Source organism: Bactrocera dorsalis, chromosome 2, assembly GCF_023373825.1.
Source record: "Bactrocera dorsalis isolate Fly_Bdor chromosome 2, ASM2337382v1, whole genome shotgun sequence".
NCBI lineage: Eukaryota > Metazoa > Arthropoda > Insecta > Diptera > Tephritidae > Bactrocera > Bactrocera dorsalis.
Window position 1 is genome coordinate 91,251,406 of NC_064304.1, and position 27,809 is coordinate 91,279,214.

At 34.9% G+C, this 27,809-nt stretch overlaps 3 protein-coding genes, 1 long non-coding RNA gene and 1 pseudogene across 13 annotated transcripts; 3 read left to right on the plus strand and 2 right to left on the minus strand.

Annotated features, from left to right (window-relative positions):
- Nucleotides 1-2,919: 2,919 nt before the first annotated feature.
- Nucleotides 2,920-27,570, plus strand: LOC105230268 (UDP-glucosyltransferase 2). 8 transcript variants are annotated; one of them, XM_049449234.1, is made up of 4 exons: nt 2,920-3,238; nt 3,320-3,937; nt 8,482-8,873; nt 26,952-27,570. In XM_049449234.1, exons 1-4 carry the CDS (start codon nt 2,989-2,991, stop codon nt 27,258-27,260), a joined length of 1,569 nt encoding a protein of 522 aa, XP_049305191.1. In that variant the 5' UTR covers nt 2,920-2,988; the 3' UTR covers nt 27,261-27,570. The 8 variants fall into 8 exon arrangements, with proteins under 8 accessions (XP_049305191.1, XP_049305193.1, XP_049305189.1 ...); XM_049449236.1 differs by having other exon boundaries at nt 8,482-8,808; nt 26,887-27,570; XM_049449232.1 differs by having other exon boundaries at nt 2,921-3,238; nt 8,482-9,122; nt 27,201-27,570.
- On the minus strand, nt 4,144-9,170 carry LOC125776551 (uncharacterized). Its single transcript, XR_007421810.1, has 2 exons — nt 8,938-9,170; nt 4,144-4,393 (listed from the first exon to the last, which is right to left on the minus strand). It is a non-coding gene; the product is annotated as an uncharacterized LOC125776551 (long non-coding RNA).
- LOC109579828 (UDP-glycosyltransferase UGT5) lies at nt 10,911-13,801 on the plus strand. Its single transcript, XM_019991758.3, has 2 exons — nt 10,911-11,473; nt 12,201-13,801. The coding sequence occupies exons 1-2, from the start codon at nt 11,218-11,220 to the stop codon at nt 13,514-13,516; spliced, it is 1,572 nt and encodes a 523-aa protein (XP_019847317.2). The 5' UTR covers nt 10,911-11,217; the 3' UTR covers nt 13,517-13,801.
- On the minus strand, nt 15,816-17,943 carry LOC125776550 (uncharacterized; annotated as a pseudogene).
- On the plus strand, nt 19,613-22,096 carry LOC105230266 (UDP-glycosyltransferase UGT5). Of its 3 annotated transcripts, none has more exons than XM_011210950.4 (3): nt 19,613-19,846; nt 20,398-20,681; nt 20,750-22,096. In XM_011210950.4, the coding sequence occupies exons 2-3, from the start codon at nt 20,426-20,428 to the stop codon at nt 22,060-22,062; spliced, it is 1,569 nt and encodes a 522-aa protein (XP_011209252.2). In that variant the 5' UTR covers nt 19,613-19,846; nt 20,398-20,425; the 3' UTR covers nt 22,063-22,096. The 3 variants fall into 3 exon arrangements, with proteins under 3 accessions (XP_011209252.2, XP_029407827.2, XP_011209253.2); XM_029551967.2 differs by having other exon boundaries at nt 19,626-19,754; XM_011210951.4 differs by having other exon boundaries at nt 19,686-19,846; nt 20,413-20,681.
- Nucleotides 27,571-27,809: the final 239 nt, after the last annotated feature.

Consider the following 27,809-nt stretch of genomic DNA (forward strand, 5'->3'; position numbering starts at 1 on the left):
TTTTGCGCAGCGTGGAAAGAAGGCTTAACTTATTGGCAGCAGCTAAAGAAGGCGCAGGCCAAACTGCCCAGTTGTGGTCACGATTGTTGGCAACAAAGTCGTAAAATAAAAACTAATAAAGTTTAGGGATATTTGCGAAGAAATTATTTATCAACGCTCTCAAAATCTTATTATAACTAACGGAATAGCCAATAAAATTTGGGGAATGTGTTTCATTGGCTATCAGAAAAATTTCGTATTAAATTAGATATTTTTGTGGGCCTTATTGTTTTTGAACAAGAAGCAGTAGACCGTTACTCTGCCAATGTATTTGTAATATATATTTATACTAGTGGATCTGGTCACGCGTTGCTGTGGTATACATTTTATACTATTATTTATATAATAAAGTATTCAATACAGGGATTGTACTTGAGGTTTAATTTTGAATATGTTCATACAAATAAATTTCATTTGAAAAAAAAATAACAAATTTAAGGCAGCCTTTCTGTCCAGTTAATAGAAATGTTCGCTTAATACAGTGTCCATTTAATAGAGATTTCACTGTATTTTTTATTTATGGATTTATTTTATTATCCTATCTTCTAAGTTGGGTCGAACTGGACACAGTGTGCTAAATTTTACTAAAGTCGGTTTAGTAGTTTAGGGGACCATCGCGGACAAACAACGGGACACGTAATTTTTATATATAAAGAAATAGCATATGCTATGTATAACAAGTTGATTTTTTGGCAGGATATACATTATTCTGCAATCGAACGTGTTGTTGTGTCACTTCGCAAGTCTATAGTGTCTACTAAAGTCTACTAAATTTAGATAGTCTACTAAATTTTCACGTGCTACGGGTCTTTCTATCAATTAAACGAGTGTCAGTTTAATAATTTGCCGATTCATTGAGCAAATGCTTGGTGATTGAAGATCAAATTTGGGGTAGCTTTAGTCTAAATCTATTGCGTTAAGGGCGATTGAACTATTGGGTCGTTCACCAAGTAATTTCGTTTGATGACAGCTGAGCTTATTGAATTTTTTCGCAGCCAAATTCATACTTAAAGGTTTTATCGTTATATATTTGAACAGATGATATAGAAAAGCTTGTTTGTAAAAAAATTTCTTAAATTTTTCGGAACAGTTTTTGTTTGGTGTTCCATCGAAAATGGAAGATGGAACAGCATTTTCGGCATATTTCACTGTTTCACTATCAAAAGCGTAAAAATGCAGCACAAACAAGGCGAAATTATGCGATATGTACGGAGAAAATGTGTTGACCGAACGCCAATGCCAAAATTGGGTTGCCAATTTCATTCCCGCAATTTCAATCTTGAGGATGCACCGCGTCTTGGAAGTGTTCTTGAAGACGTAAAACAACAACTCGAGAGATTGCCTAAATATTAAATCTGTCTAATGTTCACGTTACACCTTAAGAAAATTGTGTTTAAATTGCACTAAAAAAGCGAAATGATTTAGTGAACGAAACAACATATAATCTGGTGGAAAGGTCATGGATATATGTATATACATATATACATCGAAAGCAACACATACATTATGAAATATATGTGTCTTCCTCTACTTCGAAACAGTTGTAAGAACAAGTGCTCAAAAATTTACTTCGACTTTCTTCTTTGCAATAGGTATAAGAAATATGCTGACAATGAAACAATATAATAAAGGCATCATAGGGGCGTTTTGCTTAAATTTAAAAACGAATGCCATTAAAGATCAATGAATGCTTAGCGTAGTTCTGCTCTTTTGACCCACTTTGAAGAGCTGAGTGATGACACAATTTACAAAGCAAGGAGTTGCGGAAAAGTGGTGAATCAAAGTGAAAATCCAAACGGCTTAACTAAGAAATAAAGCAACGAATTTAGGAAAACCAAAACCGCAGCGAACTGTATTATTACTTTTGTAGGCTGCTTCATTAAAAATCGTCCACTTAATAGTTGGTAGCGTATGGATATGTACATATGCATCAGTGGTTTATACAAAATCACACTTGCTTTATTGCTGTTTTCACTCTGCAAGTTTTTCGTAATATTTATGCTTTAATTCTACCACAAATTAAAATAGAAAAGTCTAATTTTAGCTAGAAATAAATTGGCTTTAATAATAATTTTAACCATTAGATATAGGCATATATCTTTTAAATCTGATTCCAGAAAAAAATTATGTACGAAATTCTAGAGAAACTCTCCAATAAAAACATTGAATAAAATGAGACATAATTTTTCCATGGAGAAAATATAGTTCTCAACGCTGCTAACTACCAAATCTTCTTATACACATATTAAAATTTTAATTGTTTTATGAACTTTTTTTATATTTATGTAATTACTTTATTAAGTATCGCAAGCAGACGTGAATAAATTTGTCGAGTCATTTTGAACTCAATACAATTACATGCATACCTATGTACAATAAATACAAAGTATTAATGCGTTATTATTATCTTATACTTGTACATAAATTAGCAGCATTTAACAGCAAACATCAGAGCAAAACTGCTCTTCTCCACCAACGAATAATATGTATTAGTATATATACATAGTATGCACATTTTGTAGCGCAAGATGATAGATAGTGTGAGAGATAGTGAGAACAATTTGGAAGATATGACAGAGACGGATTTAGGCTATATGCCTTCGCTGTTATGAATATTTAATTTTGACTTCGATAGTGCGGGCTTGTCGGGCTTTAGGCCTCGCATTATGGGTTCACTGGTTTGGTTTTTTTTTTACAAAAATAACGTTCCCGCAGCCGGCTGCTTAACATAAAGTGTGTATAATTTTGCTTTCCGTTTGGGAACCAATGCCCACCGTTTAGTAGTAACGTACTGATTGCACATTGTTAGATCGAGATACTTTAAACTATTAGTTTGTTGTTAATTGGCGCCTTATCTTCTAAAACGCATAAAAGGAACGCTTTTTTGAGAGTGTTACTTCAGTCGATTACAAAGTTGGGTTGACGCAGTTCATGTAGTGGGTTGTACAGATGGGACGAATCATTTATATAATATGGGCTTTGGCGGTTCTTGCTTTCGTGCCAAGACTTACGGAATCTGCAAAAATACTCGCAATATTTCCCTTTACGGGTCCTTCGCAGTATATATGTGTGCAGCTTTATTTGAAGTCATTGGCGGCACGCGGTCATGAAATCACTTCGATTTCGGCATTTCCGCAAAAAACACCCTTAAAAAACTTTCGTGATATTACGTTGAAGGATGAATACAAAGATCATGACGGTTAGTGCGTTGCCCTTTAATGATACTTTTAAAAATCCTATACATAAAACTATATACATATACACCATTCTCTATTTTCAGAATTCATTATCACTGCGATTGAAGAGATGTCGGCAACTAAATTAACGCAATTACGTACGTTGTTCGATTATTCAATAATGGGTTCATTGCCAGTACTTAAGAACGAAGAGTTCCAACAACTATTGCGCTCTGATGAACATTTCGATCTCATCATTATCGAAGTGTTTTGTCAAGACTCACTTTACGCATTGGGCGAACATTTCAAGGCACCTATGATTGGTGTCTCTACATTTGGCGCAGATGTTATAGTCGACCAGTTGGTGGATAATGTTTCGCCGTTAGCATATGTGCCAGCGCCGAGCGGCACAAATTTGGATGTAATGAATTTCTGGCAACGTTTAGATAATTTATATACTAACACTATGGAGCTTCTGTATACACATTTAGTAATAATACCTGAACAACAACGGCAGTATGAAAAGTATTTTCCCAATGCGACACTGCGCTTAACAGATGTACGTCGAGACTTTTCTCTTTTGCTGCTCAACCAACATTACTCATTCAGTTGGCCGCGTCCATTGGTTCCCAATGCAATCGAAGTAGCTGGTATGCATGTTGAAAACAAACCGAAGAAACTACCAACGGATATGGAAGCTTTCATAAATGCCTCTGCGAGAGGTGCTATTTACTTCTCGCTCGGCTCGAATGTAAAGAGCGCTTCTTTGCCAAAACAAAAACTGCAAGAGATTATGAACGCATTTGCTTCATTACCCGTGAATGTGTTGTGGAAATTTGAGAAGACGGATCTGGCCGGTAAACCGAAGAATGTCTTCATCAACAAATGGTTTCCACAAATGGATGTGCTTGCTCATCCCAAAGTGAAATTGTTCATTACACATGGTGGTATGCATAGTCAGATAGAGGCGGTGCATCATGGCAAACCGGTTGTGGGAATGCCCATTTTTTACGATCAATATTTAAATGTTGAAAAGGCCGTATATAAAGGTTTTGGTGTTGGAATAAACTTCCGAAATTTCACCAGCACTGAACTGCGCGATGCCATTCTAGAGGTGTTGAACAATCCCAAGTACACCGAAAGAGCGCGAGAGATTTCTGCCAGTTTCCATGATCGACCTATGAAACCCCTCGATGCAGCAATCTATTGGACTGAGTATGTGCTAAGACATAAGGGTGCGCCACAATTGCGTGTGGCCGCACGTCACTTGAATTTCTTACAGCGCCATAGTGTGGACACAATGGCTGTGTTGTTTGGTATTCCATTGTTGTTGGCTATATTTATAACTCGTCGTATTTACAGTTTATTATTGGTAGTATTCCTAAGTAAAGATCGTTCGAACAATAAAAAAAAGAGTGAGTAAAATGTCGAATTTCAATATGTGTGAGTATACACACGAAAATGTTTCTTGTAAAAACTGGTAGTTTTTTGGAGCGGGGACATCGAGCAAAGACGAATAGCACCAAGTTGCTCGTTCAACATTCGTTTTAGAACTATTTTATTTCAGTAACAGATAAAGGCTAATTAATATGAATTGCTAGTAGTATTCATAGAGTAAATTTAATCAATTTACATATTTTATATACACCGATAATGTGTAATTATATACTATACAGTTTTAAATACACTTCAAATACTTGTCGTATTGCGTTATTTATATTATATGCTAAATGGGTGTAATATATTCAATCGTTTCACAAACGACGTCTCTATGCGTTTATTGATTTTTAATAGCTGAAGCGACTTGACGGAGATTGTTTGAAAACAGATTAATGATTAGTTGTTTACAACTTGCTCTTCACAACTTCTGTCACTACAGTCGCTGGACATGTATTTATATTGAAAATATTATTATTAAAATTAATTTGGTTGATTTTAATAAAAATATCTCGGATACGAAGCTAAATATTGTAATGAAAGTACGAGAGTCTATGACCTATAATATATGTAAGTTCGGAGCTATATCTGGACTACGACGACCCTTCGTGAGACGTTGAGAAAATAGCTGAAATCGTATGATATCCTCGCTCATTTCACAAAGAACAGTTCTGTCAATAACTCCTAAAGGTGCGGTAAATCAATTAATATACATATGCGTCAGAAACATAAAACTTTACATCCGGGATCATAAGAGATATTCGTAAGAACCGAAGTCAAAATTTGACGCTGGAAGTTGTTGCGCCCATATCTCTGGCCCTACGAGCTGCTCTTTTGTCGCTTACTTTCTATATAACATAAATTTTAATTCTTTATACTTTTTCACTTCAAAGTTTACAAATCAATGTACCCTGAGATGTAATGAAAATTATTGTAGGAAAACTTCTATCTAACATGAAGGAGGTTTTTAGAAAATAATGTGTAGTTATTATAAAGTATGTATTGTCTTATTCGGCGTTAATATACGACTTTCGCTTAAAAGAACTTCTTTTGACAACTCTCTCTTGTACATGAGTTGGCATTTTCAATAAAGTTTCAATTTATAAATTTAAGATTCCATTCAAGAGAATCTCACTTACGTCTAAGCAGTTTTAATTCATTTCTTTATTGTCATCAGTCTGTTTGATACACCGGTAGACTCTGTGCAATAGACATTATGTACATACAGTTGCGTGCAATTAATTAACAACGACATAAGATCAAGCAATAATACATTGATTTTTTATCTGCACCTTCAATTTTGAAACTTTGCCTTACTTACAAGAAAGGTACGGGCATATTTAAAGCAAGTAAATATATTTGCGCATCTCGAAAAATAGTTCTGTAAAAACTACAGTTTATATTGTTTTTATTTGATTTTAAATAAGCAAATTATTTAATAAAAGTCGGTATTTTTAAGAAAAACTATTATTGTCGACGTCCGCTTGACGTCTTCGTCGCATTGACTCCACTATATTCTGCGGAACCGCTTTTCACTCATTTTATGTCCTTTCGTATTTGATGAAATTTATTACTTAGTAAGTGAGATCAAAGTTTCTTGAAATTGTTCAGATTCGAACTGTAACAAGGACAGTCAAAAACAGTTCCCAAATTGTTAGTGCGTCAAATTGTGTATTTCGGACCGTTTCCTACTGGTACATCCACGTTACGGACATGTTGGCGTTGCCAAAAAGGCACGCCATAAAATTACACTCTATACTGCTGCCTCCATGCTTCAGTGTTGGATTAAACTAACTAGGAGCCGCTCTTTTTGCTTTGGACGACCTTCATAATTTTTCCTATTTGAACACACTCTGTTTACTTTTGTTTCGTTAGCCAATAATAACATTTATACACCTATTATTTTCTCCACCTGAATATATTACACATTATATACTTTATCCTTCCGTGAGGAATGTGTTTTGCATTTTTATTTGTATTGTATTAATATATTTCATTCGAAATGTCAAGTCAATTTACTTACCACTCTCTCTACGATAACGGCCCTAGTGTCTTTAGTGTAATATTTTTTTTAACATATTTTTTCACGGAAAATTTACTAATCATCATAATATAAGAAAAATATTGACAATAATGGGCCAGACCTCTTTAATCATTGTCTCTTACCAAATAAGTGATTTATCCATAATTTCGTATTCGGTCATCACACAAAAAGCGCATTTTGATTGGTTGAAATTTTTGAAAAATTAATTCTCAGTATTTTACAAACAAATACCAAATATTTACAGACGTTGTTAATTAGTTGCACACAACTGTATACTTCTATGCAATGAAAATTAATAAAAGTTTCTCCGAAGACCAATTCAATTGCTTAGTTTTATATTCAAACAAGAAAAAACGTTAATGATAAAGCTATTATGCCCTTCACAAATAAAAAAGGATAGTTAAGTTTGTATGGCAGCTACATGCATCTGATTGTTCTGTTTGTATGGCAGCTGCATTTAATAGTGGTCTGATATCGACTCTTTGGACAAATGAGCAGCTTCTTGTGAAGAAAAGGGTAGGTGCAAGATTTGGGATACATATATCCAGAGAGACAAAAAGATTGACAGACGGCCATGGCTAAATCGAATCAGCTCATTATACTCATAATTTATATATATATTTTACAGGTTCTCCGACGTTTTTCAAACATCGTTGCAAACTTAACATACCCTGTTCAGGGTATAATTTGTAGTAGCGGTTACATAGATTCATTATACTCTATTAAGTTATTACTATGTTAGAGTACTATGCTCTCTGCTCTCTTAATATGTAGTTATAAAAGTCAATATGCGCACAAATTATTAGTTTAGTTGAATATAAAGCGTTGTGGTGTCTATTAGGAACTTGGAAAATGATTTCGTTGAAATCTATAGCAGCAGCTTTGTGGTTCTTAGCGTGTGTCACAAACTACGTGGAATCCGCAAAAATACTTGCTGTATTTCCTTTTCCGGGTCCTTCGCAGTATATATGTGTGCAGTCGTATTTGAAGACACTGGCGGCACGCGGACATGAAGTCACTTCGGTTTCGGCGTTTCCGCAAAAAACACCATTGAAAAACTTTCGTGATATAACGATACATATAGATCAATCTCATCATGATGGTTAGTGTAAATTTTGCCAATATATAAAGATAAAGAAGCAATAGCTTTAATTCAAATAATTTTAGAGGCGGTAATCAGCGCGATCGAGCAAATCGCTGTTGGTAAATTGGCTGAGCTGCAATTTGCTAAGGAATATACATCATTGACTTCCTTGTTGGTATTTAATAATGAGGACTTCCAACAATTATTGCACTCTGACGAACAATTCGATCTCATAATTATCGAAGTATTCTATCAAGATGCACTTTACGCTTTGGGAAAACATTTCAAAGCACCTATAATTGGTGTCTCATCGTTTGGCGCAGATATTGTGATCGACCAGTTGGTGGATAATGTTTCGCCGTTAGCATATGTACCAGCGCCTAGCGGCATGAATATGGATCGTATGAATTTCTGGCAACGCTTAGATAATTTGTATGCTAACACCATGGAGCTTCTGTATACACATTTAGAAATAATACCGGAACAACAACGGTACTATGAAAAATATTTTCCCAATGCGACACTGCGCTTAACAGATGTACGTCGAGACTTTTCTCTTTTGCTGCTCAACCAACATTACTCATTCAGTTGGCCGCGTCCATTGGTGCCGAATGCAATCGAGGTGGCTGGTATGCATATTGAAAACAAACTGAAGAAACTACCAACGGATATGGAAGCTTTTATTAATGCCTCGTCTAGAGGTGCTATTTACTTCTCGCTCGGTTCGAATGTAAAGAGCGCTTTGTTGCCGAAACAAAAACTGCAAGAGATTATGAACGCATTTGCTTCATTACCCGTGAACGTGTTGTGGAAATTCGAGAAGACGGATCTGGCCGGTAAACCGAAGAATGTCTTCATCAACAAATGGTTTCCACAATCGGATGTACTTGCCCATCCTAAAGTAAAACTGTTCGTTACACATGGTGGTATGCACAGTCTGATAGAGGCGGTACATCATGCTAAACCAATTGTTGGCACGCCAGTCTTTTACGATCAATATTTAAATGTTGAAAAGGCCGTATATAAAGGTTTTGGTGTTGGAATAAACTTCCGAAATTTCACCAGCACCGAACTGCGCGATGCCATCCTAGAGGTGTTGAACAATCCCAAGTACACCGAAAGAGCGCGAGAAATTTCTGCCAGTTTCCATGATCGACCTATGAATCCGCTCGATACAGCAATCTATTGGACTGAGTATGTACTCAGACATAAGGGTGCGCCACAATTGCGTGTGGCCGCACGTCACTTGAATTTCTTACAGCGTCATAGTGTGGATACAATGGCTGTGTTGTTTGGTATTCCATTATTGTTGGCTATATTTTTATTCTACGGTGTTTTTCAGGTGCTAGCGGCATTATTTAGTAGCAACGATAATGCGCATAAGAAGCGAAAACGTGATTAATAAGTTGTTGAACAGAATTATCTATATATTATAAGTGCTGTTATTTCAAATGCTATTTTTAAGAGGAAGCGTAACTATGATGATTATTGAAGAGTAGTTTGCTCTCTCAGAAGGTATACCGATAGTATAAATAATGCTTACACAAAATTTTCATTTGCTGATAACGAATGTAATCTTTCTGAGATTCGCTCTTATATATAATATGCAATAGATATAACAAATAATAAATTTAGACAAAAGTATAACTGTATCAAAATCATTTTTTTGCAATAAATATGCTTCACAATTTATTTGTAGACAGCAAAAGTTATTTTTATATAATCTTTTGATTAAGTGGTTGATACTGTATATGGTGTCAGATGTTGCATAACATTTTCGAATTTATCGGAGGTTGTAAAGAATAAGATCTGGATGGAACTAGCTGTTTATTGTGAAATAACGTCATTGTGCAGATAAGTTTCGAGATTAGGTAAGACTATGGGTTGCTAAAGCTCTTCAGTTTTATATTGTATTATGTTTATTTAGGATTTTATACTTTTTGTGTTAAGTCATACGAGCATTACACCGACCAAATTCGGAAAATGTGTAAATTAGTTTTGGGTACCACGCAATTTCTTTGCAGACTAACAATTTTACTCATACTTAGCGCTAAAAAGTTTAGACTTGAAATATACCATTAAATTTTTATTGCGTTCGGTACATCAGGAACATAATGCAGACGTTCGCTATATCTGATTGGTTTTGGTACGATCACAACGTTTAACAATAAATAAAGGTATAATGAGACCAATTATGTGACACGTACAATTAAAACGGTTTAAATTTGATAACGAAATCGTTATTATTAACTTTTCAAGTTGCCAGCTGCTTGGAGATCAAGTTATCTCCAGCTTTGGAAAACTGCATTGTCATGACCTATATTTTATTTAAAATTATTCTAATTTCAAAAAAAGTCTTGCGGTATTTTTATTGAATTTTTTTTTTATTGAAATTGAAATGAAATTTTGATGACATATGCCCACCTCTTGACCGATGCTACGGCTTCTAATATGCCGGTCTCTTTCCACCAACTCAGCGATTTTATCGCAATTTTCGACGACAGGCCGGAGCGTGGCGCATATTCGACTGCCTCTACACCAGAACGAAAACGTTGAAACCATCGTTGTGCGGTGGAAATGGAAACTGTATCGGGTCCATAAACTGCACAAATTTCGTTGGCGGCTTGAGATGCATTTTTGCCTTTATCGTGGTAGTACTGTAAAATATGCCGTATTTTCTCTTTATTTTGCTCCATGTTTCCGACGCTATAACTCACGAACGACTTAAAAGAAACGACAATAAATCAAACACGTGTTAGCGCGTGAAATGAGCTTTCCAAAAAGGTATAGCATGACCCGAGGCGACGAATAAAACTAGAACTACGCGCTTTCAGCGCCAATTAGCGAAAATACCGCAAGACTTTTTTGACAACCCAATATTTATAATTTTTTAAGTTCATGTGCCCTCAGTTAGACGCGCCATAAAGTATTATGAATATTCGCCATTAATTACCGATTAAGAAAGTGTGTTTATTTTTATTTTTATTTTTTTTGCTTACTCTACATCATAAATAAATTTAATCTTTGATAATAGTTAGTCTTTATCAACATCTGACACAATCCGCCTGATAAAAGTTAAATATAAATACCTATTACTTAATAACATTTTACTCGTCAACAAAACCATTCATTTGTTGTGTGTGAAGTACATGGGGTTTATGTTTGTATTCGTAGATTGTGTATTTACTAAACTCAGAGCGACTGAATCGAAAAGTCGCTCTAATGTCATTATTATTATGAAAAACAATTGATTCACATTGGATTTGAGCAGAAACTAGTTGTGAGAGCGAGTTTGAGCGTTGGTCAGAGTGAAAATGTCGTGCGTAAACATGATTTGCAAAAATCACAATTTGGTTTTAGTCGTTTCACATTTGATGGCGATGTCCCATTTGCTTCAGTTTATATAATTTACGAAAAATTTTTAGAAGCGCACGAAAATGAAAAGTTTTTCGCCATTAAAAATATTATTTTTATTGTGTACACAATTGTGTTACTTTGAAAGTTTATATGCTGCAAAGATTTTAGCAATATTCCCCTTTCAGGGGCGTTCACAATATATTTGTGTGGAAAATTATCTAAAAGCATTGGCTGCAAGGGGTCATGAAGTGACTGTGATTTCAGAATTTCCACAGAAAAAACAGGTGCCGAATTTCCGTGACGTTACAATTATAAACAAAGAAAGGCTTTTTGAGGGTGAGTATATTTTTTACGCATACGAATTTTCTCGAGTTAAAATATGATGAATATGAAGAAACATTATAGACAGAAATATGTTATGAGGAAGGGCTCCACCTTAAGTATATGTATAATAGGTTATATATTTTCTTTCACTCTCGATTTGTATTTCATTCTCTTCAAATGTTCTTCACCATTTTCGCAGTTTGCTTACTAACTCTCTTAGAAAAGAATGACAATCCAGGATGTAATAAACAAAGTTGTTGCTTCGTTCTGATATAATGTTAAACTTAGTCAGCCGGTGTCAAAAATAGTACCGAGTTACTAGATAGTTGGTGCAATTTTTGATCTCGTTAGTTTAAATTTTGTCAAACGAGTTTAGTTTGCATTTCAAAAGTAATGCCTTCTATTAACAAAAAATTCATTTGCCTACACTCGTTGTATACGTAACATTTGGTTCAATATGATTTAGCGATGGCTTTATTTGATGGAGAGACATTATAGTATTCTAAGGAATACCTCTTGAAATTTTGAATATGCAATAAGCACTTCTCGCTATCAGCTCTGATAGTATTCGATATGGTCTCATGGTACGATAATAGAAAAAACGAAATACGAATTGAGTAGGACCAGACTTTAGTTGATGACTCTACATGCAATATCTGTCTAATCAATATTATTATTATAATTATTATTTTATATTTTATATATTATATATGTATATAAATTTTTATATATTTTACAGACTTCCCATTGGATGACTTTATGACCACAGTCAGCAAATGGGAAGAGTTAAACTGGGGCATAGAATACTTAACCGCACCCACGCGCAGGGTGTTAGAACACCCGGAAGTGCAGAAATGGCTGGCAAATGGCGTCACATTTGATCTACTCATTGTAGAAGTGCTGCAACAGGAGGCGCTGTACGCGCTGTCATATCATTTTAATGCATCGCTCATCGGTGTATCGAGCTTTGGTACTGATATGCGCATCGACGAACTGGTGGGCAATACCTCACCGCTTTCTTATGTGCCGTCAGTTTTAAGCACCAACAGCGATCATATGAGCTTTTATCAACGTCTGGAGAGTTTATATACAAATATTGTCGAGTGGGTGCATAACCATTTTGTTATGATACCTTTACAATATGAATTATATAAAACTCATGTAAGCAAACCCACAGCTGATTTTATGGCAATAAGAAAGAATTTCTCACTGCTGCTGTTGAATCAACACTTCTCGATGAGCATACCACGTCCTTACGTGACCAACGCTATCGAAGTGGGTGGCTTTCATATAGAACACAAACCGAAAGCTTTACCTGCCGATATGGAAGCTTTTATTAACGCTAATCCAAATGGTGCGATCTTTTTTTCTTTGGGCTCTAATTTTTTTAGTAAAAATTTGTCTAAAGAAAAACTTGCTATTATTTTGAATGTTTTTGCCTCATTACCCTATAATATATTCTGGAAGTTCGAAGTACCGGAATTACCGGGAAAACCAGAAAACGTCTACATTAATAAATGGTTTCCACAAGCCGATATATTGGCGCATCCCAATGTAAAACTCTTCATTACACATGGTGGGCTATTGAGCACGATCGAGGCAATCCATTACGCTAAACCGATAGTGGGTATACCGATATTCTACGACCAACATCTAAACGTGGCGCGTGCGCAAGCAAAAGGGTTTGGCTTAGGTGTGAACTTGAAGACGTTAAATGCTGAAGAATTCAAGGATACCATACTGGAGGTTCTGAATAATCCCAAGTACGCCCAGCGCGCTCGCGAGCTCTCTAACCGCTATCACGATCAGCCGCTGAAGCCGTTAGAGAAGGCAATCTATTGGACGGAATATGTGCTGCGTCATAAGGGCGCGCCGCATATGCGTGTGGCTGCACAAGATTTGAATTTCATTGAATATCATAACTTAGATGCGATTGCTGTGCTGTTCGGCCTGCCGCTACTGGCATTGGTATTTATGGTGTGGGCAAGCTGCCGATTATGGGATTTGATAACTGAGAAACTGATTGATCAAAAGAGAAAAGTAAAGCAGAATTAATTCATTATGAAGAGTAAGAATGGAAATGGGATTGCGGTAGCCAGGAAGAAAAAGTCAGCACAAGCTAACCCAATACTCACATAACTTAGCACTATAGTTCTTTGAATACTTTTAATTTTGAAAAACTTATAGGAAAACTCGCCTCTTTACATAATCACAATATGTATCTTGAATGTCAGTCAAATAATTGTAAATTTTTACCACTTCCTAATAAATTGTATTATCGTTCATTTTAAAAATACTAAATCTTATTTAAATAAACCTTCAGGAGTTTCCAAAGCGAAATGCTTCTTTGAATGCTTCTTTAGTTTTAATTTCGTGCGTTAAAGTCTAGAGAACATTTACAGTTTTGCAGTGTGGATTAATCCAATGTACAAGTATTTGGTAGGAATTGTTTTTGGTTCTGGGAGTTGTGTTTTTGGATGAATCAAACATCTTCCGGTCAATCTTGCATATTATGAGATTCCGAATCGTAGAGCGTGAAGCAGCGTGTTCGTGGACAATCTATACTTAGAGTTTGAAAGTTTTAAACGTGTTGCGTTAGTCTAGTTTCTTACTATAATCCTGTTTAGGGTATTCCAGAGAAAAATTATACGAGAGGCTGACGCGTTAGTAACGTCTAATTTCGGAGAGACTAAGTCTCCCTAAGATGTTTTTGTACATTACGTGGGTAAAGCATTTCCTTTTTTTTTGGTGAATTCGCATTGATCTATTTCAGTAAGTCAAAAAGTGACTTGGTATATAGAAATTTATTTCAACGTATTAAATCAAAAACTTAGAATCCATCATTTTGAGATACATATCGTACTAATATATAGAATTCCATTATTGTATATCAATGTATTGCTATGTGTGTAAGGCCGAAAAGAGAAAAATAATTAAGTTTTAATTAATTTTGTGTTGTTGCTGAATATCAGTTTTTTCTATGCCCAATTCACTTGAACTGAATAATAACCGTTAGCCGTTCAAGCGTGCTAATGAATTTTACGCTGCATAGCTATGTACTTGTATTTTATGTCTCAATAAAATGTGGCGTAATTTTGAGGAAAAAAAGTGTGCTGTTATCATGTGGCAACAATTGGGCAAATAAAACAAACAATTGGGCAAATAAAACAAAATATCGATAAAAAAATGACGACAAAATAAATTGTAACAAATGCACAAATACGGTACATTGGATCCGATTGCAACAGAAATTTATAGAAAATTCATTTCAAATCAAATCAACAAAATATATCACAAACAACAAAATATATACTAAGTTTGACACGACGTTTGCAACCGAAGTTTACATTTTTTCTTGCATTTTGCCGTGATCAAAACTGGACTATGGGCGTAGCACCGCCCACTTTTTTTTATTATGTGACATGTTAATACGAGTAGTATATGGTATTGGCAAAAATATATAAAATTGACTCGATACTACCCCAACTTCGATATACTATATATAATGAATTTCGTTGACGTTTTGCACCTTAAGATATTTCTCAGCCTTTGATACTTGCAAGTTGGAACCCGAATTTATTCCTTCCTTACTTGTTTATTTTTATTATTTTTTAACTTAGATAGCTACTAGGGGATTCTTCCTCTATAAGATATAGTTATATGGTGTAAATTCTATTAAATTTAAATTAAATAGCGCAAAACAATATTTGTGTCTATGAATGCGTGGCACGTGTCATTTAGTGTGTATACAATAGATTTTGGACGCGCTTTATGTTGAACACATTCATCATCATCATTTCTTTAATATCTTATTCAGTTTTATCACAAAGCTTTCGGTTAGTCGCTGAATTTAGCCATTAATTACCAACAGCCATGGTTATGTATATTTGAAGCCAAAATATAGCTATGTATATGTAAATACAATTTATGTATGTCAGGTAAGCCTTTTGCAAATACTAAAACTATAATGGTACTCATTTAATTTCGCATGTATGCAATAATTGCGAACTTACAAAGTTGCCACTACGGTTAAATGAGTGCCCAATGGCAAAACATGATAGCAAAACTCGTACAAGTCAGCTGTTTATTTGTTCAAAGTGAATATTTTAAAATGCCGAGAGTGAGCGAAAAACAAACACTTCTTAAATTATTAGAAGTAGCTGCATTAAACGATTTAATGATTGTCGACAATTTTTGTGAGGACGAAGGTATATATTTAATTTGTATTTTGCTTCAAATGAGTAAAATTCTGTTTTCTGGTAGAAGAGAAGACAATAAAAGAAGATTACATATTGGAGGAACTGCTGATTGTTTTGGCCCTGGGCGAAGAATGTAGATATAGTGTGCCGTTTATTCAAAATAGTGTGCCTAAGTGTAAGGAATTATTAAACGACGTGTTATGGGAACTTGATGAGACTAGATTCAAGAAGATTACATGCGTAAACTGGAAAACCTTCGACTTTATTTTAAATTTAATAAAGGACGATGCGTCGTTCAACCAAATACTTTGCAAACAATACTTGCAAACAATTCCCTCTCAAAACACAATTAGCAATCATATTATATCGCTTAGGCTCAAACGGTGAAGGCGCTACTCTGTCTAAGATTGCTGGCTTGTTTGGAGTTAGTGATGGTGGTATCATACAGGTTAGTGTTTGTCATTGTTTTGTTAGATTAATGTTTGTCTTTTTCTTTATATTAGAATTTGACTGACAGAATTTTTAAAGCATTGTTAAAGCATAAAGATCAGTAGCTGTTTTGGCCAAATAGCGGTGAACGTAAAAAGCTCGTGTCAGAAACCTGGGGTGAATTGCCAAACTGCATGGGATACGTCGATGGTACTGAAATTCCTTTGGCGGAAAAACCTTCTCAAGACCCAGAAGCTTACTTTTCACGAAAGCACTAATACTCAGTTAAAGTTCAAGCCGTTTGTGACCATTCGCTTCAAATAAGACATTCAACGCATGTTGAAGGAAAGGTTTGACAGCTTGAAAACGTTGAGACTTCAAATCATGGATGAAAAGGAATGAATAGAGTAAATAAATGGATTATCTGCTGCGCGTTGTTGCACAATATTATACTTCGACTTGACGATCGTTTCGATTACGAGCTTGAGGAATCTGAGCACGATGTTTTAAAGTCATTACCTACTGCTCGAACTAATGAAGGGGAAGCGGTACGCCGAACCATCTGTGAATTGTTAAGTTATGCAAACAATGAATAAAAGAATTTGTACTAAAAATTAAAAGCTTATTTATTGGAATAAATTCAAGTTCTATATGCACATTAGAGCATTTAAAAAAATTATTAAAGAAATATTTTGGCATTTAAACCAAACTTTTGAGAGTGGTTCCGAAGAAAAACGAAAAATTTCTTTTGCGGATCATAACTTTACGAATATGCCTCCTTATGTTCCGGCAAGGGGCTCTTCATCAAGCATTTTCTTGTTTGACGTATCAACACTTGACAATCTTTCGTGCTCCAATCTTATTTTCTCCATTTCGATCCTTTCCTCCTTCTCCAGTTGTAGCTTCTGTAACATGAATTTGTTTTGCTCTTTTTCCTGTTCGAATTCTAGTTTTTGTGATTCTAATTCCAGCTTTTTTGATTGAATTTCAAATAATAATGCAAATGGGTTTGAGTTTTGAGGCCTTTTCAAATTTCTTTTTAGTGTAGTTGTATTTTGCGTACAAGCACTTGTTGCGATGGACAGGGCGGACGGACTTGCTACACTCTCTGATGTAGAAGGAAGCACCACAGTCGGACTGGCCAACGGACTTTCAGGTAAACTTGTTGAAAATGTTTCGCCATCATTTTCCATCAACGCATCTACTTCAAAAGTATCCAACAACGACACTGGCATGGTTGATTGATAGATAGCTGGCGGCTGCACATTTACACGATGACCAAATATTGCGTACAAGTCATCATATAGTCACATTTTTTTAATGTAAACTTCAACGCTTTTTACATCTCCACTTTCTAGCAATCCTGCACCTGTTTGACCCTTCCATTTCAGTGCGGACGAAAAACTTGTTTTTAGGTGCCTCATTTTTGTTCGCATAATATCCCATTTGATGCTGTTCAAAGTAGATGCATTTTTTGTAATATGCTCATAGAATTTTTGAGCAGTTGGTTTCTACAATACATATGTAAGTTCACTAAATGTTAAATACCCTCTTATTGGAAATATCAAACATATTACCACGAACTGTTCCGGATTAGCTTTTACATTTTCCACGATAATGTTGAGTAAATCTTTAGTTTGTCGTTCTGTCCAACGAAAAGTTCCATTTATCCGCGAACGTTTTTTCTATAAATACATGTACACATGTGTCACAGACAATTGAAAGTTAGAGAAAAATAATAGTACATAAAAGTTAAATATATTTACTTCTTCCATTTTATAAGAACTTTGTTTGAACTGTTTTAATGATCAGCTGATATTGATATGCCACAAATTGCCATGGATGCCATTTAGAATTGGCTCGCATAGTTGCCATTGCATACAAAAATGAACAGATGAGTTGCCACTTTGCCATATCGCGACGTTTGCAACGAATGCAATATATTTGCTACATTAAATGAGTACCATTTATATACTAAATATACATATGTAGCAGATTGTTATGCTTACGCGCTTTTGCTAAATGAAAGGAATGTATGTGTATAGTATAGATATGTGCGTGGGAATTACCTGATAAACAATAGAGATTGTGACTCGGGAAGTTTTTTTCCATGAGATATATTAATATAATCTCTCCATATGAGAGCGGTACGATAAATATTTAGCCTCACCACCTAATGGCTCCATGAGATGAGAATTCACTATGGCGTAGTCTATTCTCGAAGAAGGCTACTTCGGCTTAGACCTGGTCAAATGTCGCTGATAATAAAATATGTTATTTTGTTTTAAATATAGAAATTAATACAGTTAAAAACCTTTATCATTGATGTTAGCACTTACAAATTTTGATCTGATTATCAAATAATTATTCTGTGATATTGAAGATTGTTGTGCAACCCTGTATGTAATTAATTTTAAGAGGACAATATTTACTGTTAGTATTTCACTAAGTAGAATATAAGTAATTTTGATTGTATTTATAGTTTCCATGGCTACTAGTATGTGATTAACACCAGCAATAGCATAAGTCGCCTATGGCATGTATTGGGTTAACCGAGTATATACTATTTCTATATATACAATACATACAATATCTCTGTTATTTAAAAGTTATGTGGTATTTTTGGTCTTACAATAATACACACTATTTTTTCTAACATTTGTCGTGAAAAATAGGATTTGTAAAAAAGTAATGACAATGATAAGTAATTATTGCTTTTTTATTTCTTTGTTCAAACAAATCATTTAAATGTTTGTTAAAAGCTAAAAAATTGCAAACCTTTATTTGAATATCCTATTATTACTCATACTAACTAAAAGTTTGTTTTGTTAGGCTTCTTTTAATAAGGTTTTGTTTCTTTTTTTAAATTATCTCACACGCGACCTCATCAAAGTTCTAAAATACTCACACAATGTATTAGCTTACATGCAAAGCCGATTATAACATATCACATTTAATATCCACTTAATATCGAGCCAATATGATTACGAGTAGTAGTATTATATACTATATAAAGAGTATATACTAAACATGCAACGGATTGTAACAGAATGCACAATAAAATCTGAAAAATTTAACCCGTGAGAGCGCTCGTATGGCACAAATGACTACTAACATGCAGAACAACGTTGGCAAAAACAAGTTGCAACCTTTCTAAAAATCTCTCATCAATAAATCAATTTAACTTTTAACCTTCCTATATATCATTACCTATAATCTTATTATCTTATACTGTTGGATCAAAGTTCTAACACGGGGTACTACTCATCGATATTTAAAATATCTTAATTTCACTAGAAAGCAATATTTGCAGTTTCGATGCAAATGAAGCTGTTAAATGAACAAAGCTAATGGATGCACCTTAGGGTTAACAAATGACATACATACATACATATGTCTATGAGACAATAAGCAAGCGTTTATGATAGACAGCATTAGGATACATCATAGCGTGTTAGAAATTGCCCTTCCTACAGTTTTCGGAGTTGAAAATTACAATAAATAGGTAAATACTAATGATTCTTAAATACATGTAGTTGCGCATAGAATCTGGCTTCCTAGTTAAAATGGCTTCCTTATATATAATACACAGTTGCTTGACTTCGTTTAGTCACCGTAATGCGGTCGGGTTATTTGTAACGTAACGCGCGTAAATAAAATATAAAGTAATTTAAAGACATGTATTAATTTTATGTTGAGGACTGAGAAATTTGGATTGTATCATTAATAATCCTGAAACTGTAGTCGTTGAGATAAAGTGAGATGTTATAAAGTTACACGTTATATTTTTCATTTCAAAACTAAGCTGAAACTCTTAGTTTAATTGATGAAGTTAAATATTTTACGAGTACAGTTTGGCTCAGAAATTTGCAACTTCAAATGTAAATCTTAAAGGGTGGTTTTGGTGTGTTATGTTATTCAAAACATTTTACCAATTTAATTGAATACAAATTTTTAATAAGTGGCAACGCTTCAAAAAAATATACTTCATCTGTAAAATAAAACACTGTATAAAACTGTGTTAAAATTCACAAACCAAATGAATCATATTCCGTTTATTTAAACCCCGCCCCCTTGGGGTGAATACTTCAAATGTCCACATTCTTTTTTAAAACTGGTGAGGTTATGCCTGCAACGAGCACCAGAAATCACTGTTTCAAAATTATAAAGAAATTGGAAAATCAGTATAAAAATTTTTTTAACCAATCTATGAAAAAAACTTTGCGTAAAAGTTGCTAAGCCATTAAACGGCACTCGTAAATAAATATAAAAATAAAATAAAAAGTAAAATTTAAAATTATTTAACAGTTTTCATACCGACAGACATTGGTGAAAGATGCTCACCCAAGTTTTCATTAGGTTGCTACTTTCGGCTTACATCAGCTTAATCGCCCTACAGCAGACACATGCTGCCAACATTTTAGCGATATTTCCCTTTCCAGGACCTTCGCAGTATATTTGTGTGCAAGCGTATTTGAAAGCTTTAGCAGCGCGCGGTCATGAAGTTACCGTGATTTCAGCCTTTCCACAGAAAAAATCATTACAAAATTTTCGCGACATATCGATAGCGGAAGTACTAGATGGTTACGAGGGTACATATACAATTTTGAGTAAATATTTTCCAAATTTACTAACATAACTTTATAATTAACACTTTTAGAAACTATCGTGGATGTAATTACAGAGGAACGCAATAAATGGCAAGAATTAAATCTGTATTATGACTTCTTTACCGGTGGCACTTTGTCGGTACTGAAAAGTGCAAAAGTTCAAGAATTATTACAATCTAATGAGCATTTCGATCTCATAATTGTGGAAGCAATACAATTGGATGCGATTTATGCCTTGGCTCATCATTACAATGCCTTACTTATTGGCGTATCTACATACGGTACAGATCCAACAATCGACGAATTAGTGGGTAATACTTCACCCATATCGTATGTGCCGTTGCCGCTCTCACAGCTTAGCGATCGCATGAATTTCTGGCAGCGTTTACAAAACTTGTGGCATCATTTGTTGCACCAAATGCACATGCATCTTTTTTACTTGCCCAACCAAGCTGCCATTCATAAGCAATACTTTCCCAATTCCACTGCCGATATATATGCGGTGCGCAAGAATTTCTCATTAGTGCTCCTGAATCAACATTTTTCCATCAGTTTTCCACGCCCATATGTACCGAATGCAATCGAAGTGGCCGGAATGCATATAAGCCAACGTGCTGGAAAATTACCTACCGACATAGCAAACTTCATCAGAGATGCAAAGCAAGGCGCTATCTACTTCTCTCTGGGTTCGAATGTGAAGAGTAAAAATCTGTCGAAAGAGAAACTTGAGACACTTATGCGAGTTTTTGCTTCGCTACCATACAATATACTTTGGAAATTCGAAGCTACCGAACTACCAAATAAACCACCAAATGTATATATTAACAAATGGTTTGCCCAATCCGATATACTGGCGCAACCCAATGTGAAATTATTCATATCTCACGCGGGTTTACTCAGCACAACGGAAGCGATTCATCATGCCAAGCCATTGGTTGGCATGCCCGTATTCTTCGATCAATTTCTCAATATGGAGCGTATTAAACGTGCTGGTATCGGCGTTTTCGTTGATTACAAATCTTTCACTTACGATGAGTTGCGAAGTGCCATCGTTGAAGTCATGGAAAATCCAAAATATACGCAAACGATCCAACAGATGTCGCGGCGTTATCATGATCAGCCAATGAAGCCGTTGGACAAAGCAATCTTTTGGACGGAGTACGTGCTACGTCATGGGGGCGCGCCACATATGCGTGTTACCGCCCAAGAATTGAATTTTATACAGTACCATAGTTTGGATACATTATTGGTATTGATTGGTGGTGCGATGTTGGTTTTATTAATGCCTTCATGGTTTGTATATAGAAATGTGAGGCGATTGCTTTTGGGAGACTGTGGAAAGACAAAGTTAAAACATAACTGAAATTTAAAATGTAAATAAAACTTAAAAATGTAAATTAATTTTTTATTTGAGAGTGAAAATTTTAAAAGAGCTTATTAATTAATTATTATTTAATTATTATTAACATTAATATTGTTGTTAATTATATTATTTTTAAGCATTAGCTGGAGAAAATCACTATAAGCTCAAATAGTTACACCATCTGTAGGTATTTTTGCGATATTTGATCAAAAACTAAAAGAATGGTTTGGTGAGTGAAAGAAATATCGTGTAATAATTCATTGAGCAATCGCGTCTTGGCCTCCTTAATGCTTTTAGTAGGTATCTCCCAGAATTCTTAGATGATTTACCTTACGCTGCTATCAATACTGAGTACAATATTAGATCTTAATACCATCCACACTATTCCTACAATCCACTATTCCTGCAAGCTTTTACTCTTGCAATTCATTAATCGTATAATCCACTATTCCATTATACGAGCTTCGAATGGGTGGTTGTCAACTCTCTTCTAATTGTAATCTAATCCGATAACCTGCTGTCTCGACAAGTTATCTTCTTTATATTCTCTGGTACTCGTACAGACGTAGTTTTTTAGGTCAGTCGTGGATTCCTACTTTTTTCACTTTGTATCTTCCATTTTGTAGTTTGGCGACTACCTTATAGGTTCTGCGATATTTTAGTCTCTACCTCATGTTAACCCCAAACAGCGTTGGTTTGTTGGCTACTAAATCATTAATCTCGCAGTTAAAGTTTCTCTTCATATCCTTGTTTAATAATCTACAATTCTCTTTGTGAATCTTCTTTATGTTTTCTTGCGTCTTCAGTCGGTTTAAATCCCGTTGAATATTTAACTTTTCATTTTCTGGTTAGTCTTACATATAGTGGGATGTAAAATGAGATATGTGGCAGTACGTACTTGTATATGTAGACTTGTAAGTATTTTGAAAAGTACTAATCAGATTATTTATAATTTAATGAGTTGGGTTATTTTGGCACATATTGGAACAACTATGGTATATGGTGAACTCGTTTTATCTTACCGTTGGTACGAGAAACCCCCGTTGCGATCAACAAGGGTTGTGTACCCTCCGTAGTTTGAATTTGAATGCATTTGCAGTAAACCCGCTTGACGGTGATAATCCGTCTCGAACTTTAAAAAACCGATGCCGGATTACCATGTACAACTTATTCCTTTTCAGTTAATTTAACAAACTTCGAAAACACGTCTATTATTACTAAAATGAAGTTGTATTGTTTTTTGGTTTCGTTTAATGTTCCCAAGTGGTCTATATGCTAGGTTCCTAACTGTTCTTCAGACTTATAGAGTGGAGACAAAAGTTCCTCTTTTATCCTTTCTTAGCATCTGCGATAACACATTTAATGCTAGCTTCTACTAAAGTTCCAGTTAGAAGAATCTCATTTAGCAATGAGCAGTTCGGTTACTATCGCGCTCGAATGAATCAATTATCACTCTCTTTGATACACCGTTGGACTATAAAACACTCAGTGCAGTAGGCATTATGTACATACATATCTATACTAATATTATAAAGCTGAAGAGTTTGTTTGTTTGTTTGAACGTGCTAATCTCCGAAACTACTGGTTCGAATTCAATAATTCTTTTTGTGTTGGATAGTCCATTTATCGAGGAAGGCTATAGGCTATATAGCATCACGTTGCGACTAATAGGAGCGAAGAAACAGTGGTAAATGTGTAAATTATTTATCTTTGAGGGCTTCCGTTCCTTGCGCTGCGAAAGCGGTTCAAGATACACAAAAGTTATGTATAAAAGAATTTTTTCTCTTTTAATGATCTAGAAAAAGTCCGTGAGTACCATTTTCGTGATAACTAATTTGGTCGGAATTATTTGTTAGAGTTGTATTAACATAATAATATTAATTTTTCTATATTTATTGTTATTTTCTTCTGTCGTTACACGCAGTATAAAACTATTCAAATTTTTTAGGTAATCCGTAATTTTTGTGGTTAGCAGTCATTTTATTATTTTAGATCTTACTCGCTGATGTTAATTCTTACTCTGCTTTTCTTAGAAAATGCCTCCGAAGCGGAAATCTGGTATATCCAAAATGGCATGGTAGTTTTATTGACTGGTGATTTCCGTCAAACCCTCCCAGTGATTCAGAGGGGATACCAGCAGATGAAATTCAAGCGTGAATTAAATCATCACGCTTATGGTCGTTAGTTGAAAAACTCCGCCTGAAAACGAATATGAGAGTGCATCTTCATAATGACGGGTATTCAGAACTTTACGCAGAAATGTTCTTGAAAATTGGTGATGGTTGTTTAGATGTTGACGTTGAAGGCTACATATTACTGTCAAGAGAATTTTGTAATTTAGTAGAAAGTGATATGGATTTCATTACTAATGTTTTTCCGGAATTGCGACAAAATTTGTGTAGTGATCAGTGGTTGTGTGCAAGAGCAATATTAGCACCAAGAAATGAAATTGGATCAACACTGATATTTTAAACGAGGTTCAGGGGAAAATTAAGGAATATTTGTCAATGGATACAACTATAGATACGGAACTAAGTACTTCATATCCTGTGGAGTTTTTAAATTCACTTGAATTATCGGGTGTACCGTCACATAAACTTCAATTGAAACTAAATGTACCAGTAATGCTTATGCGAAATCTAGATGCTCCTCTGCTATGTAATGGAACAAAGTTTCGGATAACAAAATTGGGACAGAACATACTTGGTGCCACTATTTTAACAGGTGTCGGTAAGGGAAATAGTGTTATAATACCTCGGATACCAATTGTTCCCACTGACTTTCCATTCAAATTTAAAAGGGTTCAGTTTCCCGTCAAGCTTAGCTTTGCTGTTACTATAAAGAAGGTACAAGGACAAGCATTACAGGTAGCAGGAGTGCATTTAGAAAACCTATGCTTCTCACATAGTCAACTTTATGTAGCCTGTTCACGTGTATCTAATGCCCAGAATTTGCACATATTTGCACCCGACGGGAAAACTTATAACATGGTCTACAAAAATATACTAGATTAACACCCTGTATTTTATTTTTTTAAATTGTTAGAATTCAGAATTATTTATTTTTGTTACGGTGAAATATATTTTAACATTTTTTGTTGCATTTCAATACGCATATTTTAAGGTGTTGAAACTTCAATGTCTGTAGTAATTTTTAAAAATTGTTGATCTCAGCCAAGCAATAAAATTTAGTTATCATTTTGACGCATTTCTATTATTATACCCTTACCCTTTATCTCTCATACTTATTTAATGGCTCCACTGCGGGCGAAGCCGCGGGCAAAGAGCTGTGTATATATAAAATGAAAATCAAAATAAATTTCTCTGAAGATTGAGAAAACAGCAAGCTGAGTTTTGTATGAACAATTTAGTTACACAATGTGCATTGGAGATTCATTGTTCTCTATTAAGTTACTATACTTACAATTTTTAGTGTGACTAACAGTTTAGTTTACACTGCTATGCTCTTCGCTGTCTAAATATGAATAAAAGTCAATACCTCACAATATATTAACTTAGTTGAGTAAAAAGCGTTGTGGTGCATTTTAGTAAAATTACTATAAAAATGTGTACGCTGAAATGCATAGTGGTGGCACTGTTGATCTTAACGAGTGTTACGAATTCCGCGGAATCCGCAAAAATACTTGCGGTATTTCCCTTTCCGGGTCCTTCGCAGTATATATGTGTGCAGTCGTATTTGAAGACACTGGCGGCACGCGGACATGAAGTCACTTCGGTTTCGGCGTTTCCGCAAAAAACACCCTTGAAAAATTTTCGAGATTTAACAATACATGTAGATCAAGCTTATCATGATGGTTAGTGTAAATTTTGTTAATATATAAATATAAAGAAGTAATAGCTTTAATTCAAATAATTTTAGAGGCGGTAATCAATGCGATAGATCAAATCTTTGTTGGTAAATTGGCTGAGATGCAATTTGTTAAGGAATATACAGTAATGACTTCCTTGTTGGTATTTAATAATGAGGACTTCCAACAATTATTGCATTCTGACGAACAATTCGATCTTATCATTATCGAAGTATTCTATCTAGATGCGCTTTACGCATTGGGAAAACATTTCAATGCACCTACGATTGGTGTCTCATCGTATGGCGCAGATATTGTGATCGACGAATTGGTGGATAATGTTTCGCCGTTAGCATATGTACCAGCGCCTAGCGGCATGAATATGGATCGTATGAATTTCTGGCAACGTTTAGATAATTTATATGCCAACACCATGGAGCTTCTGTATACACATTTAGTAATAATACCTGAACAACAACGGCAGTATGAAAAGTATTTTCCCAATGCGACACTGCGCTTAACAGATGTACGTCGAGACTTTTCTCTTTTGCTGCTCAACCAACATTACTCATTCAGTTGGCCTCGTCCATTGGTGCCGAATGCAATCGAGGTGGCTGGTATGCATATTGAAAACAAACTGAAGAAACTACCAACGGATATGGAAGCTTTTATTAATGCCTCGTCTAGAGGTGCTATTTACTTTTCGTTCGGTTCGAATGTAAAGAGCGCTTCCTTGCCGAAACAAAAATTGCAAGAGATTATGAACGTATTTGCTTCATTACCCGTGAACGTGTTGTGGAAATTCGAGAAGACCGATCTGCCCGGTATACCGAAGAATGTCTTCATCAACAAATGGTTTCCACAATCGGATGTACTTGCCCATCCTAAAGTAAAACTGTTCGTTACACATGGTGGAATGCACAGTCTGATAGAGGCGGTACATCATGCTAAACCAATTGTTGGCACGCCAGTCTTTTACGATCAATACTTAAATGTTGAAAAGGCCGTATATAAAGGTTTTGGTGTTGCAGTAAATTTCCGAAATTTCACCAGCACCGAACTGCGCGATGCCATCCTAGAGGTGTTGAACAATCCCAAGTACACCGAAAGAGCGCGAGAGATTTCTGCCAGTTTCCATGATCGACCTATGAATCCGCTCGATACAGCAATCTATTGGACTGAGTATGTGCTGAGACACAAGGGTGCGCCACAATTGCGTGTGGCCTCACGTCACTTGAATTTCTTACAGCGCCATAGTGTGGATACAATGGCTGTGTTGTTTGGTATTCCATTATTGTTGGCTATATTTTTATTCTACGTTGTTTTTCAGGTGCTGGCGGCATTATTTAGTAGCAACGATAATGCGCATAAAAAGCGAAAACGTGATTAATAAGTTGTTGAATAGAATTATCTATATATTATAAGTGCTGTTATTTCAAATGCTATTTTTAAGAGGAAACGTAACTATGATGATTATTGAAGAGTAGTTTGCTCTCTCAGATAAATAGTGCTTACACAAAATTTTCATTTGCTGATAACGAATGTAATCTTTCTGAGATTCGCTCTTATAACTATATAATATACAATGGATATAACAAATAATAAATTCGTGCAAGTATTTAGACAAAAGTATAACTGTATCAAAAACATTTTTTTGCAATAAATATGCTTCACAATTTATTTGTAGACAGCAAAAGTTATTTTTATATAATCTTTTGATTAAGTGGTTGATACTGTATATGGTGTCAGATGTTGCGTAACATTTTCGAACTTATCGGAGGTTGTAAAGAATAAGATCTGGATGGAACTAGCTGTTTATTGTGAAATAACGTCATTGTGCAGATAAGTTTCGAGAATAGGTAAGACTATGGGTTGCTAAAGCTCTTCAGTTTTATATTGTATTATGTTTATTTAGGATTTTATACTTTTTGTGTTAAGT